At 42.5% G+C, this 16162-nt stretch overlaps 1 protein-coding gene across 2 annotated transcripts in view; it reads left to right on the forward strand.

Moving 5' to 3' along the window:
* PAX3 (paired box 3) overlaps positions 1–16162 on the forward strand; it is a 98107-nt gene that overhangs the window by 71911 nt on the left and 10034 nt on the right. For both annotated transcript variants that reach the window (XM_019445809.2, XM_053904452.1), the window contains exons 6-7: positions 4621–4786; positions 5882–6096. In XM_019445809.2, coding sequence (XP_019301354.2) covers positions 4621–4786; positions 5882–6096 — 381 coding nt within the window. The remainder of the gene's footprint in view (positions 1–4620; positions 4787–5881; positions 6097–16162) is intronic.

The raw sequence follows: 16162 nt of genomic DNA on the forward strand, positions 1-16162 counted from the left end.
CAGAAGCAGGCTCCAGGCTCTGAGCTGTCAGCACAGAGCCCAATATGGGGCTCGAACTCACGAACCGTGAGATCATGACCTGAGCCGAAGTCGGACGCTTAACCGACTGAGCCACCCAGGCGCCCCAATAGCTAACTTTTATTAAACACTAAATACTTCCTAGGTGTTCTTTCAAGGGCTTTAATTGTAGTGTCTTATTTAATTGTCACAACAATCTTGTGAAGTAGCTTTTTGTTTCTCCCACTTAGAAGATGAGAAAGCAGAGGCCCACAGATAGTCAACAATTTGTTCAGGGTCACAGAGGTAGCAAGGTGGGGGGCATGGGATTCAATTTTTGCCCGGTCTGCATTGAACCTGGGCGAATAAAAGGTATTATTGTATCTTTTAAAACACAAAGCTTTCTTCAACTTGTATTGTTGAAAGTCTAGACAAATTGGTTACTTATGTGACCCAAGAAGAGAAAAGTTTAAGAAAACCCTATTCTCTTTTTGTGGATCATTATCTTTTTTTCCCATAGTTATCATGATGTGATGAGGATCTTTCAATCAATTTAAATTTTGCTTCAAAAATTCATTGGATATTACAGTACCTCAGAAATGGGTCTGAGGATCATTTCCAAAGGCAGAAATACAGCTTTGTGGAAGGGGTCTGTAGAGGGACCAGTAGGGAAAGATCCGGGGGCAGATGAAAACGAACCAGGTGGCAGTTCATCAGATGAATTAAAAACTTGCTTTGAGGGAGGGTTTTGATGCCCTGTGGTATTATACGGGTTAATTATCAGCATTTAGCTGTAGCTAATATCGTTATCACCCAACGTACGCCTCCTGCCCCACTTCCTTACCATGTTATGTGGAAGGCCAGGTAATGTGTGGGGAGGGTGAGATTACATTGAATTATAGATCATAGACTTACATTTAACACGTAGGTAGCCAACTTTGTAAAACTTGCTCTTTCTGCCCTACTGGCTAAGAAATTGATGCAAGACCCATATTCTCCTTTGGAACATCAGAGGCCAGTTTGTTTCTGTTGCCCATGCTATTCTTTTCAGAACAAAGAGCAGTTTCTAGTAATTGTAACAACTGAGTCATAAATGCATTCCACCCGTTTCAGATGAAGTTATTCAGTGTTGTGCACTCACCCAGTTCATTTAGTAGATGAATCATTGATGTTTAGGAATTAGTGATACAATATTGAATACAATGTTAGTGATACAACATAAAACCTCTGAACGCTAAGAGAATGTCTTTCAGTCAAAGATGGGGTCATAACAGTACCCCAGGATCCCTGTGCTTGGTCAGTTTAGATATTGAAAATGAAGGTTATTTCAAGGACACTTTTTTCCTATTAAAAACAGTAGGTACGTCTTTTATGAGTTTCAAAGTAGAAAGAAGGCAAGGACTACTTTCTGATATATATATGTAATTATATAATTATATATAAAATATATTATATATAAAATTATATATATTATTAATATATATATTAATGTTTCTTTTGGCAGATACAGCTGGTTCTAGGAAATGCAGAAGGCTGGCAATGGCAAGATAATAAAAAATCTGGTTAAATGGCTAGAGACAGGAAGGACAGTCCTTAGTAATCTCTGGTTCTCTCAGGAATAGCCCTCTGGATTTATTTAGCCTAAATTTAAACATCATTTAAATTCCTTCCACTGGCAAACTCTTGAACCTCCTGTCGAAGGTTTGTTTTGCAGTAAAGATTTGCTTCCCCAAATGATTTCTCGTCATCTTTTGTTGTAGGTATAATAGATATCGCATTGTAAATACTTTAAGAACTTTTAAATACAACTCCTGGTAGGTTTACTCAGTGTGTCTTCAGTATTTGTATCATTTTGGAAAAATGAAAAGAAAACCCCCAAAAACCATACATCCCTAGTCTTTTGGATGCCTGAAGATATTTGTAGGAAGTCATGATGTTTCTTATTATTTCTTGTTTGAGCAAAGACATTTTTCATGTAAAAAAAAAGTGGGTTATGGAGGAGTTAAAGTGATCTTGGATCAAAAGTAGGTTGAGATTGAAGGAGTGATCAGGCATCACCACCCACTGGATAAATCAAACTTGGTTTACTTATCTAAAGGTTACAGAAGGAAGTTGGCACAGAGAGGTCGGGAGCATGTTCTGATAACAATGGAAGTACGGACTCAGTTCTTCATAAACGATCTCAACAGAAGAAGGGAGGATAGCTAGTCCGAATGAGTGAACTTTTGAAAATTCAGTTCTCTTCCCAGCCTACAGTGCACATAGGTGTCAGAGATCACTTCACCTGGGCTGAGTGTGACTCATTAATCTGAAGGGTTTATAATATAAAATACGACCACCGTGTGTGGTATAGTACAATACACTCAGGCTTGAATACAGCCCACATTCCTTACTCTCAGCCTCCTTCAGCCCCAAACAGCTTGTTCTAAGCACTTCTGGGAGTCATGATAACAGATGCTTAGCTTTGCGGAGAGAAAACACAGTTGATGCAAACCTGAAATTGCTTGCTGTTCATGGTTCTATTATCCCAGGTGGCAATTTATTAAGTTAAGTAAAACTCTAATTCAATTATGTATCAACATGGGAAAATATTGACTTACCTTCTTTTCCTGTTGGAAACTTAAGGAGTATTAAATGCTAGTATTTTGCGGAAGTTCAAACAGCTTTCCTTACCAGTGTCTTACAACATGCCAGGAGAAGACCAGACTCCTTTCCAGGCAAATACTTGGGTGAATCACAAAAGTTTAAGCAGATACCTTGGCAAGGTATTTGTTAAACTGGGTTTTCTTGCTCCAAGATGGAGAAATTCTTCCCCCCACTCTTAAAAGTTTCCATAACTTAAAAAAAAAAAACAAAAAACAATTAAGTTGTCTAATTGTTAGCTTTGCTCTGTAAGGAAATCAGGTCTTACCTTTTCTTGGACACTCTGGTCTCCTGTATTATCACCTCCATCAGGAGTGACCTTTTGTTAAAATCATATCCATATTCTAAAACGAATTCAAATTCCGTCTCCACTCCAAACTCTCCCTGATTCTCTGCATTTCCAAATATGGAGCTTCTGCTTCCAGGGAGCGATTATTTTGGTTTCCTTAAGGGCTCTGTGCATTCCAGAGGACAAGTCTGAAAGCTGCTGGAGTGCAGGGAATTCTGGCTTATCCTGACATTTTATTCATCCCTTTTTCCCTCTGACCCCCAAGCACAGTACTTTATCCATGTGAAGTTTTCAACGAACTTCTGATATAGGACTTAGACTATCTTTAGTTGGTAGAAATACTCTCTAATTTTTTTTTTAATTTTTTTAAGTTTATTCATTTATTTTCAGAGAGACAGAGACAGTAAGAGTGGGGGAGGGGCAGAGAGAGAGGGAGAGAGAGAGAATCCCAAGCAGGCTCCGCACTGGTAGCGCAGAGCCCGATGCGGGGCTCGAACCCATGAATCCGGGAGATCACAACCCGAGCCGAAACCAAGAGTCGGCTGCTTAACTGACTGAGCCACTCCGGTGCCCCAAAATACTCTCTAATTTTAAGGGAACGTCACATACACACTGTCTCAAATCATCCAAAGTTCCACATTTAAGGGGTGCCTGGTTGGCGCAGTTGGTTAAGCGACTTCAGCTCCGGTCATGATCTCATGGTTCGTGAGTTGGAACCCTGTGTCAGGTCCGTGCTGAGAGCGCAGAGCCTGCTTGGGATTTTCTCTCTCCTTCTCTCTCGGCCCCTTCCTGCCCTCAAAAATAAATACACTTTAAAAAAAGGTTCCACTTTGAAGCTGCAGCTGTAAGAATTGAGCAAGATGATGGGTCCCATTAAAAGCCTTGTATCACAGTTGCTTAACATTTGGGTATATGGTTACATTTCTCACCCCTATGGTTGCCATTTCTCCGGCTACTTACTTTGAATTCTTTCAAGGCATTTTACTATATTATACCAAAGTTTTTCTGAGTATATGTGGTTATCATAGTGCTTGGCATAGCGTAGTATAGGTGTTTTAAGCTGTTGTTGAGAGAAATAATAAACTAATTATTTAAGGGATCTTCTTAGATAAAATGCTTTCATTTCTTGAAATACTTACCTCTTTGGCATGTATTTCCATTAAGACCAGAACCATGTGTCAGCTTTGAAAGAGATGGTAAGATGGCTTCATTTAATCAATTATCACGAGCTATGCTTATAACATAGAAACGCTAAGTCAGACTGATGAAAATATTAAATACAAAGTTAGCGTGATAGGCAAGCCCTAATTAGGATATATGTCACGTACGGGTCCGAGAGGTGCTTGTGTCCTCGCTTCGATGTGGAAAGAGATCGAGGTGGGTAGGTGTTGCTGATGGGGACAGTGGAGAGCTCCTGTGGTTCCCAGTCATGCTCGGCCATCCCTGCCCATGGTCGCCATGGGGCTTGTGGGGGCTCCGCGGGCCCATGGTCGGTCCTGGAAACCCCTCTCCCGACCCCTGACATTGAACTCTCCTTTCTCCCCTGACAATACAACACAGAAGGTAGAGGGCTCTTGCGTCTATTTGCCCCGTCCGTAAGGGGCCTTTCATCTGTTTTAGCATGAAAAATTCTTTAAGAATGTACTATTATTTCATCAGTGAAATCCTCAAATTTTAAATTAAATCCATAGGTTTGGTTTAGCAACCGCCGTGCAAGATGGAGGAAGCAAGCTGGGGCCAATCAACTGATGGCCTTCAACCATCTCATTCCGGGGGGGTTCCCTCCCACCGCCATGCCGACTCTGCCAACATACCAGCTGTCGGAGACATCTTACCAGCCCACAGCTATTCCGCAAGGTATGGAGGAAGGGGGAGTCCGGGGGTTGAAGCGTAACTCCCAAGGCTTTCTCTGCTGCTTGTTTTACACAGCCAGGGGAACCCGGGGCGATGCTGACGTTGTTGCTACTTGTAGGTTAATTGCATGGTATCAGGTGATCCTACATGTACCTGTCACATTTCAGAAACATAGTTGGCTCTATGACATTATTTGGATCTCTCTGGATGAACCGTGCTATAATGTAATACTATTTCATTATTTTAAAACAAAAACAATGAGACCAAACAAAACAGTTCTCCTAAATCAATATGGGATTAGCTTTGGCTTTATTAAAGTTTTACTTCGTTTGTACAAACTTTACTTCGTTTGTCTGCAGTTAACTAAAGTCCTATGATGGTTACTAACAATAGTAATCGAGCGAAGGTAAGCTTTGATAAAGTCACTGCTGGATGGCATACAGAGGTAAATGGGATAAGTGATAAATTACTTGGGATTAAGAAAGATAGAACTGCAGACGTTCCACACGAATATTTAGGTGCTTTGAAAGTACATTTGACCGGGGGCACCTGGGTGGCTCGGTCGGTAAGCGTCTGACTCTTGAACTTGGCTCACCGTTGGTGAGTTCGAGCCCTGCGTTGGGCTCCAGGCTGGTAGCAAAGACCTTGCTTGGGATGCTCTCTCTCTCCCTCTCTCTCTGCCCCTCCCCTGCTGGTCCTCTCTCTCTTTCTCTCTCTCTCAAAAATAAATAAACATAAAAAAAAAAAAGGAAGAATATTTGACAAGAAATGTGAGCCTTACGATTCTGACACTGGTTAATCCTTACCCTGATTAATAACATTCGCTACCAAAATAGGCTCGTTATCATTGTTAATGTGATTTCTGCTCTCGTTTTCTGGGTGAGTATGCCAGGAAAGTATGGACGTCAGTTACGTACTTGCGCGTAAGTGCGGAGATGTGGCTGTGGCTGTTATGAGTGGCTCTATACGCATGTTGTGGAATGCAGTTTGAAATTACTGTTTGGTCTGAGCGGTAGATACCGCTGGTGGCTCGGTGATGTGACCGTCTTCTGCTGGCCTGCACCGGTGCCTCCGAGCTGACAGTCTTCTCCCTTGCAGCCGTGTCGGATCCCAGCAGCACCGTTCACAGACCTCAGCCTCTTCCTCCGAGCACAGTACACCAAAGCACTCTTCCTTCGAACCCAGACGGCAACACTGCCTACTGCCTCCCCAGCACCAGGCATGGATTTTCCAGCTATACAGACAGCTTTGTGCCTCCGTCTGGGCCCTCCAACCCCATGAACCCCGCCATTGGCAATGGCCTTTCACCTCAGGTCAGTCCCGTGTTTCCAGACAGACGATTTGCTGTATACTAGAACCGAACAGTCAATTCCCCGAGGCGGTCGTATAATGAATTGCCAAATTTAAACCATAATGTACTCTTTCTACAAGCCACATGATTTCAGTTTTCTGGTTTCCTTTCTCTCCACCCTTCCTACGGGCCCGTATCAAAAGTTGGAGCTTGGACTTAAAACCCAAGTGATTTTTAAGGTCATCGTGGATATTCTGTGTTTACACCGAGTTGTCAAGGCAGTGGTTGGCTCCACCCCTAGGTCTGAGCTTTGGGTCAGAAGCTCACACACATTTGTTGTTGCTGTTGTTGTTTTCCAAAAGGTACGTGATCAGCTGATACGGTTGTGAACAAAAGCACCCAATATGAAAACACCAAAGCTTTTATAAAGCGATCGGAGGGGAAGCAAACAAATTGCGTGGGGAGAGATCAGCTGATGACTACAGAACTCTGGGATAAATGAGTTATAAACGCACAGATTAGGAGAATTACTGCGACTTTGGGAATATATAGATATTTGAATGTTGTAATTGTTTTTCTAATTTGCATTGGACTGTGAGCCTTTCTTCAGAGATCATATTAATAAATTGCCTTGGTAATTGCATGTTGGAGGGTTGGATAAATTTCCTACATGTGGCATCTGTGTGAGGTTGACATTATTAGCAGTAGTTTAAATACAGATCGCTTGATTTTATTAGGAGAGCTCTTGGCCCAGGTGGCAAAGATAGCTGCCCACTAAATTTGGAGAAATGTCACAAAGGGGTTGCAATCTATAATTGCAATCGAGAATCTCTTCAGGGCGGAGAGTGAGAGTTTTAACAGCTTTATCTTTTCTTCACCCCCTTTTTCCTCTTGGTGGTGAGAAAAACAGAGAGAAGCTCAGAATGACAGAAATGAAAAGTGAAAAGACAATTATACTCAATTACACACTAATCACCGACTATCACCGCTGCCTAAGCACCAAGAGGGCATTCTAATAGGCAGAAAATGAGATTTTAATGGCACAAAGGGTGGCCAAAATAACGACTCATATATCTTCGCCTTCTTCGTTTTCTTCAACTTGTGGTTTGTGTGTTGGGAGTGCAGTTCCTGGGCTCTGCACGAGGGTGATAACTCTGAGCAGCTGAAAAGTTCAAAGCCGTCGGAGTTGAAAAGAATGAATAGCAAAGGCAATGAAATAAACATTTCTGCCTAAAGGCAAAAGTTCATAAATCCTTTTTTGTAACAGTCAATGTAATTAAGTTTCATAGATTCCTATAGCACATCCTGGGATAAGAAATAAGAGGTGGCTTTAAACCTCGGCTGAAAAATAACAACATGAAAACAATGAACGTGCTTCCTACAGGACTCTAATACATTGAATTTCCAAGTGCTGGCATTTGTAAATGTGCTTTTGCATGAAAATCATAGACTTCCATTAGTAGATTCCTCTTTAAAATGCCCAGATTTAGAGGGTATAAGCTTCTTCCACAGTTGAGAAGTTACATCAGAAGTAGTTATCTCTGCGGTTTTTAGCATCAGTAGTCTGGGGCCATAGCAGAGCTGTTTTGAACACGGTTTGGTTGAATGTTTTGATAAAAGTAACCCTCAATAACCCTAACTGCTTCTGTAAGGTGAGACCCAGCACTCCCTTGGCATTTCTTTCCTGTTCAGCGGCAACAGGAAGAATGACACAAATCTGTATTCTAGAAGTGAAACTCCTGACTTCGTGTTAAGCGTATGAGCTTGTATATTATAATCAGTATAGTATATTTTTTATATTATATAATTGGCGCTATTAGCACTTAGTCTTGAAACTGTTAATCTTTCATTGTATGATTCCAGAGTTGACAGTAGAGTGGGAATCATTCCAATATCAAGCAATGGAAAATTCCACAGGCAACTCCTCCAGTATTCCTTTTCTACGCTCTTCCGTATTCTGTTAATTTTCTCACCTATTACTTCATACATATTCAGGATAGTTTGCATTTCAACCAGACATTTCCCCCTCAAACTACCACGAGAATCCATGTTGTTTTAGTCCTTACAACATCCCCAGTGAGTTGGAAAAGGGACAAATAATACATGATGAAATTCCTCCTTATTTCTTCAGGCAGAGTTGGGGAGTAAAAGATGGTGAGTGGATCAGAATCATGCCAAACATTTAAAAAACAACAGAGGAGGAGAATTGGAAATTAGAACTTGGATTTCTATAGCTTTGGGATTCATCACTTCTCGGGATCGCCTCTATTTAAGCAAGGGGGGAGGACCAAGCCTTGGTTGTTTGGCTTTGTTAGGAATATTGTGAAGAAAACTTGAAGACGAGGCCACTTTGAACAGCCCGGATTACCTATTAACCAAAGAAGAGAGTAAAGAAAGGGTCTTTAGGGGCACCTGGTTGGCTCAGTCAGTTAGGCATCTGACTCTTGGTTTTAGTTCAGGTCACGATCTCATGGTTCATGAATTCGAACCCTGCGTCAGGCTCTACGCCGACAGCGTGGAGCCCGCTTGGGGTTCTCTCTCCCCCCCCCCCCCACCTCTCTGCCCCTCCCCTGCTCACTCTGTCTGTCTCTCTTTCAAAAATAAACAAATAAACAAAGAGAAAGGGTCTTTAGCCTTCTGAGTTATTATATAGAAGTGCTTATTAACATGTTAGATCATATGATATTCAAAATGGAACTAATCCTTCCATGTCTCCTCTTCCTCTCCTACTCCTCCATTTCCCCTGCTTCTCTCTGGACCATCTGATATGCAGACAAATCAGCCGAGGCTCAGAGAGCTTGCTTGAGGCCTGCTGAAGACCACCAGATAGAGAGATTTGAGGTTGGAAGCTGGGAGGCTTGGCCCGTAGTAGGATCTCCCCCATGAGAGTACACAGTTGGGCAAAGAGGAAACAGGTTTCATGAAAAACAGTGGCGGGGGGGGGGGGGGGGGCTTCCGCCATATTTTAAAATCATTTAGTAGAGACAAATTTTCTAAACTTTTGGTTCAGGTTAACTGATACTCTTGCTAGTACATTTTGTACATGGTTTTTCAGCTTCACTCAGTTTGTCTACCAATCTTTTAACTTCCCCCAATAATAAAGGTACTACATGGTTATTGTAGAAAATGGAAAACATTTTTTTAAGAGTATCTTCAGAGTGGAAAAAAAAAACTCCCCTGGGCAACACTGTTAATATTTTTGCATATTGCCTTCCAGCTTTTTTGAGTCTTACGCCTTTAAAGAAACATATAACTGGGGGCACCTGGGTGGCTCAGTCAGTTGCACATCTGACTTCGGCTCAGGGCATGATCCCGCGGTTGGGGAGTTCGAGCCCTGCGTTGGGCTCTGTGCTGTCAGCGCGGAGCGCGCTTTGGATCCTCTCTCCCCCTCGCTCTGCTCCTCCCCTGCTTACACTCTCTCGGAAATAAATAAACTTTGGAAAAAAATATATATATATATAACTGAGATACTAGTGTATATAGCTTTCTTCTTTCTACCGCTACGTTTCATCAGAGGCCTTTCCCTACCTACTAACTTAAATGGAATTGGGCCTAATGGTTTTGGAGTTATTACGGTCAGTTCATTGTAGATCTTTCCAGTGGAGGCTGGTTGACATGTTGAAAATAATTTGCCCATTTTATTTGACTCTTTCTCTAGTGGTGTTGGCCATTCACACTTGGAACTCACGAACTAGGATGTGTGCGAACTGTGATGGCATGGGCTTTCTAGTTTCCTGTCAAGAACTTAATAGACACCACCATAAAGAAGGGCAGGTTGTTTCTCCGTGTGTGTGTGTGTGTGTTTCTTTTGGAGCCTCCGACACGTCTGCTCCCTCAAGCAAAGATTCCTCTGCAGCTTGGAATCGGAGCCATTAGCCAAATGGTATTTCTTAAATGTCCTCAGTGCTTTTCTCGGGGAGGGTCTCAGCCTCATGAGGGACAGGTGTGAAGCAGCAACTCGGGAAGGTCACACTTGTCCAGCTGGCCCGATTTGAGCAGCAGTGGACTCACACGTATCTGAACAAAATATCAGAATATTGACAGAAACTTTTAGGAACTTCGGGCATAGCCTTCCTCGAGTTGCCGAAAGGGTCTGCGCAGCGCCTAATCGTTGGCAAGTTTATCTTGTTCTGAGGAAATCAGTAACTATAGCTGAGGAACACGGCCATTTTTCTTATGGAAAAACTGAGGCCAGGGCAACGCGGTCATCTAAATGACAGGGTGAGTTACCGGCGGACTTAAGAGCCAAATCTCTCTCTCTTCCAATTGTTATTCTTGTATAAACACAAAGTACACACATTTCGCCTGCTGAAGAAGCGTCATAGCCTAGCAAGTTTTCCATAGGCTCTGGCACTGACGATATTTGACCCGATTTCCCTGCAGGCGTGGTCAAAAGCTTCACAGATGGAGGGTTTGCCTTCATATTCCCCTAAAGACTGGATCTGTCAGGGGGACCTGAGGCAAGAGTCTCAGTGATGGGTGACAGAGGGGGTAGGCTATGGCCCGAACCTTTTCTGCTGTCTCTGAATTGCATTTTGTTTGAGCTACCTAACGCCTTTAGGAGATGGGGCTTATATCATGAATGACAAACAGCCCCGGAGAAGAAAACCGTTTGAGTCACTCTAGCGAGGGCTTTCCCCCCCGCCGTGGTAGCAGCCTTCTTTCGAAAAGTTGTGTTCTCTTGGTGTGGGGACAGTGCAGACAGAACGCAGGGAAACAGAGACCACGCGTTTCCCCCTGCAGACCCGGATGGCATGTTACCAGCACCTTGCTGCACATGCAGGAGAGAAAAAGGAATGTCGACTTGGAGTATGAAGTGCTGAGGAAATACTACCAGATGCTTAAGACATGAGACTAATTAACATTTGGCCCATGTTCTTCCAATTAACTTTCCTTTGCAAGAAACACTCCCCTCACTGCCCCCCCCCCGGAACACACATAGCCAAACCCCAAAAACAAGGCCAATTAATTTCACAAACTTCTATCATTTCGTGCCCCACCCCCATCCCACGTCTACAGTCACCGCAGTTTTTTGGTCACAGCTTCTAATGATTTCTTGCGTAAAATACAGTATCGGTGGGGTTACATGGTTTCTAGAAAGCTCTCTCTCTCTCTCTTTTTTTTTTTTTTTTTTTTTTTTACTGTTATGTTGTATACAAAAATGGGCCAACTTGGCTGCATTTAGGGTTCATCAACCATTGCAAATGATTCTTCAAATGTTTTGGGTTTGGTAAAACCTAAAACACATTTTGCCAAGCACTTTTCCTCCTTAATTTTTCAAACTGTGTATTTTAGGGAAAATTTGATCCATATGGTTTTGATTCATTTACTCTTATATCATGGGCCTTTTTTTTTTTTTTCCTATGGAGCCATTTGATATCCAAGAAGCTTTCTGAGCCTTTCCTATGTTCATTTAAAAAATTTTCCTCCTTAAAAAAGAGGAAATCCTCTTTGCAACCTCAGAGGCCATAAAGTTTTAGTGCTCTCTCGATTCAGCAATACTTAAAAATACATTTGGTATAAATCTGGATTATTATGAACACATTTTATGTGTAGAGCAGATGGGCAGATTTTCGTTTCTGGTTTATGAGTGAAACCAACGACAAAATAAGAAAATAGGCTTAAATTACAAAAAAAAAAAAAAGTTTTGTGTTAAGCAACCTATAACTGTTATTAATAAGTCCCCACGGTAAGAGCTATGCTCGGAGGCCTCATCTCAAATTTTCGTCCCGGTCTTGGATAAGATGTAATTGAGTAACCAGTACACCTGTCCTATTTCATGGATAATCTGCTGAGGAAAGAAAAAAATTCTCCTGCAGACTCGTTGTGTTCAAGGCTTAAAAATGCTCGAATGTTTGCTCGCCGCTCGTCACCTAAGGAACAAAGCACAGGTCTGCACGTCTCATCAAGGCTGTCGACCATTCATCTGTGAAGTCTGGTTGTATCCTCGCAGCTCGGAGGGGATGGGGCAGACCCAAGAAAGAGCGAATAGCTCCTCACAGTAATGAGATCATGGTTAACGGCAGAGGACCACCAGGATCAACTTTTGTTCTTATTCGCATTTTACAAAAGAAAACCTTTAGCTCCGCCACCCATCCAGTCGCTTTTAAAGAATAATATTAAAATTGAGATTATTAGTGTGTAATGTATGTAAATTGCATATTTGGTGGCAGCCGTGCCTGTTAGCGAGTGTCCTCATTTCATGCATATATGTATTAGACCGTCGTGGTTCCATTTCAAATTAGACTTCAATTGCTCAGCGCAGTTTCTTTTGACAAACATTTGTTAATCCCGAAACTTATTAGGGAGAAGCATTTGAGTGTTAATATGTGTACACAAAACTCAAGACTGCTTTTGATTTTGCTTGTCACTTTTTTTTTTTTTTGCACCACGGTGTTCGCATTATTTCAGATTCCTTAGCTGCAAGGCCAGTTGATGGTTCTTTGTCCAGCGAAGGAATAAGGGCTAGCTTACCGCGGATCAGTTTGTTACGTGGATGAGGTGTAGTCATTAAGAACGGTCGCGAGGGGTGCTTTTCTGTTTCACGCAAGGAGCAATCTTCTTCACTGTGGCGTGGTAATTCCTTGACCTTTTCTTGTACCGTTGATCCATGGAAAAGCGGTAAGATTTACCCTGGTGGCGGGGCCGGCTCCTGTTTCAGGAGAGCGATTTTTCTGGATGTTTTCGGGCGTACACGCAGAAGCCGCTTCATGCCAGGCCATTTGTTTTGGGTTTCAGGATCTGTGCCCTCCGCCCTCCTTTATCATTGCAAAGAGCCAGCCCAGCAGCCCATGTCCCAAAGAGGCGCTTCCCTCTGTTTACACTTTCCAGAAAGTCACCTGTGGAGCAAAGAGGAGTGATTTTGATTTAAAGAGATTGGTGGGGTGTCAAACAAAGCTGGGACGGACGGAGAGACAGACATGCCATGCAAAAGCAGCAGCCCTTCCGAGGCTCGAGCCTCATTGTTTCATTTCTGAAGCAGGCCGTGAGCTCAAATCCAAGCTGCCAAAGCCTCCCGTGTTGAGGAAGGCTCCAGGATGTTTATGACCATAAATGAGCCCATTTCAGCCACACCAGGATCACTGTTGACCGTGTGCATGTTTCTGTTCCCCCGCCTAGGTTTTCAGATGTTCTCCGTGGTGAAAACATTGTTGCTAATCCATCTGTTGAATTCAGTGCAGTCTGTAATTGACCTGGTGCCTTTGGTTTTTCTCCGAAGGCTGTGGTTGCTACCCTTACAGAATATGAGGAAAGCCCTGGTTTGTGTCAGCTCTGGCCACAGCCTCTTGTGTTAGTTACAGATTGGGAGAATTTTGAAAGAAACAGCTACTTGGCCGAAATCTCCTTTTGAAAGAAGGGCGGGAGCAGCATCAATGACTGAATCTTACATCATCTCACTGAAATGAGCCACAAGCAAACCTTTCTCGCTGAATTAAATTTTTTGTGTGTCTGCTGAGTTGATTTAAATAGAAACTCCATCAGCTGCTTTCTCCTGTACATTGCACAAATCAAAGGCAACACGCCCATGGTTTTTTAGGCCCATTCCGATTTTTTTTAGCTGTGGGGGAGAAAAAAATTGTGTGTGGTTGCTGGGTCTATAAGGAAGCTACTAGAATAAAAAGTTTTTCTTTGTCGTTGGTAAAACACAGGAAGACCGTGCTGGATCCTAGTGTGAGGCCACTGGTCTGAATCAACCCTTTATATGTGGTTGGAATGCAATGTAAAGCTTTTAATTTATTACTGCATTTGCAAAATGGCAATATCTACAGAAATCTGAATACTTGCATATTTATTCAATTAGGGGCTGAATGTGTGCTTTGTAGTGCAGACGCAGAAGACTGGATTTAGTCATTAGTTGTGTACTATTTTTTGTTTTCTTTTTTTCTAAAGAAATCTGTTTTTGCGAAACAGTCTGGGTTTCATCAGAGGTGTGTATTTTTCAATGTACTGTATGCTATTTAAAAATTACTCTTGACATTTAGCTGGAGTTCGGTAAACCAGAGTTGCTGAGATGAGCGACAGCACTGTTCCTGCTGATTGTTCCTATGAGAACGATGGGAGATTGTGAGACAGTGCATTTTGTAGACTCACAGGGTAGTGTTTCCACCTGGAAGGGGGTATTTCCTCCTGGTGAGAGAACCTCAACCCTGAACAATGAAGGAAGCAGGCGTTCTTGAAAGAAGTATCTTTTTCTCTTACAGCAAAACAAAACAAAACTGATGTCTCATTTTGGACAGTTTGCATTAAAAAAATTTAACTAAACTTCTGATTTAAGAACGCTCCGTAGTGGTGAGCCTCTATTTATGTGTGACTCCATTGGAAAATTTCTAGTTCAGTGTCAACCCGTCCATGACTCTCGCAGGCAGAATTTTTTCTTTCAGCCTCTGTGGACGTACATCGTTGTGTTTGCACCTTGTTAAAACACGTACCAGGCTGTGTTACATAACAATGCACCCGTTCCCCCTTTTACTGTGAGCTTCTGAAGGAGTGGTACTGGGTCATAATCGTCTTTGAACACCCAGAAACCAAACAGTGCCTCGTAATCCAGGCTCATTCCCCATAGTGGGCTCCCTGAAACAGTGGTTTGGGGAAAAGGGATTCGGAGTCAACAATTTGATAAGTGTTATCTTTCAAAATCCCAGGGCCCATGAGACTACTAAAGGCTCTGACAAGGCTTGCAGTATGGAAGCATGTTTGTCTAACTCAGCGTTTTCTAATTCAACTGTGGAGCCCTTTTGTTGAGTATTAAACTACCAGGTTTTGTGGAACACTTCCTAGGAAGTGCTAAATGAGAGAAAACATGGGTGGAGATCTGCTCACGAGTTGTCCATTTCTAAAACGCTTCCCTTGGGTTTTTTTCGCAAGTGAATTTTCTTTCTATATAATGTCTGATGTTATCTTTCACTTGGACACATTGTCCGCCCCATCCCCACCACCCGTATAATAATAACGTAGCATGCAAAAGAGTAATTTTAAGGAAGAAGCTATTAACTGCTTAATAATGTTTAGATAAGGCAGAGAAGGGTGTAAAGAGAGGCAAGAGAATTCTAGTGAGTAGATTGCAGTGTGGATGTAACTCACTGATCTCAAGAAGGAGGCCTCAAGGTCAAAAGCAACTAGATTCCAAAACTGATCAGCTGTGTGTCTTCAGGCACGTTGCTTAAACTGTCTTCACTTCTGTTCCATCTTCTTGTTAAACTGGTACAGAAGTAAGGACTCCTTTTTGGTGTCTGCTTAGAATGCAGTGATTGTCATGTGCCTGAGACAGGAGAGTCCCCAGAAATACAATGTACAACACTTAGTTTTGTTTGAGAGATTCAGATCACCGGGTGCCTGGGTGCCTCAGTCAGTTAAGCGTCTGACTCTTGATCTCAGCTCAGGTCCTGATCTTACCCTTTGTGAGTTTGAGCCCCATGTCAGAGCTGTCAGTGCAGAGCCTGCTTGGGATTCTCTCTCGCCCTCTCTCTGCTCCTTCCCTGCTTGCTCTCTCTCTCTCAAAAATAGATAAACTTTTTTTTAAAGAGAAATTCAGATCACAAGAATGTAAGAACACTCACTCCAGCAAGAATAAGGGCCACGATCCGTCATTCCCTGGGCCTTAGAGTGGGGAGGGGCAGGGTTATCCTAATGGTTCCTTTGCTCATTCTCATTTTGATTTATTGAAATACAATATTGACATGAACACGTTTTGAAAAATCTACGGTTCAACTCCTATGGGACTGGAAAGATAAGCGAATCTGATGAACGCTATGCTTCTCTCTCATCAGTAGAAGATAAAGGTAGCTAAAGTAACAGGTACAGTGGAAGGATCTTCGAAAGTAAGGGACAATCTGAGTAGTTGAGTTACTAATTGGGGAATAGTCTTTTAGTCAGTAAATTACAAAGACTCTCTTTAGTCAAGATCGGGAGGTGCAGGTTTAGTTTCTGTAGCTCAGAGAACCATGTAAGTGGTTTCACTGTGGGCCCCATATGTTCCCAGCATCTATCAAGTTGCCCGTGCAATAGGAGACATAGCCACTGTCCAATTTATGATCAAGGACACAAGTACATTTTCAGGTAGATGAGCAACACAACATCTTTGTGTTGGC

The sequence above is a fragment of the Panthera pardus genome, unplaced genomic scaffold (assembly GCF_024362965.1).
Source record: "Panthera pardus isolate Hobbes unplaced genomic scaffold, ASM2436296v1 HiC_scaffold_10, whole genome shotgun sequence".
Classification (NCBI taxonomy): Eukaryota; Metazoa; Chordata; class Mammalia; order Carnivora; family Felidae; genus Panthera; species Panthera pardus.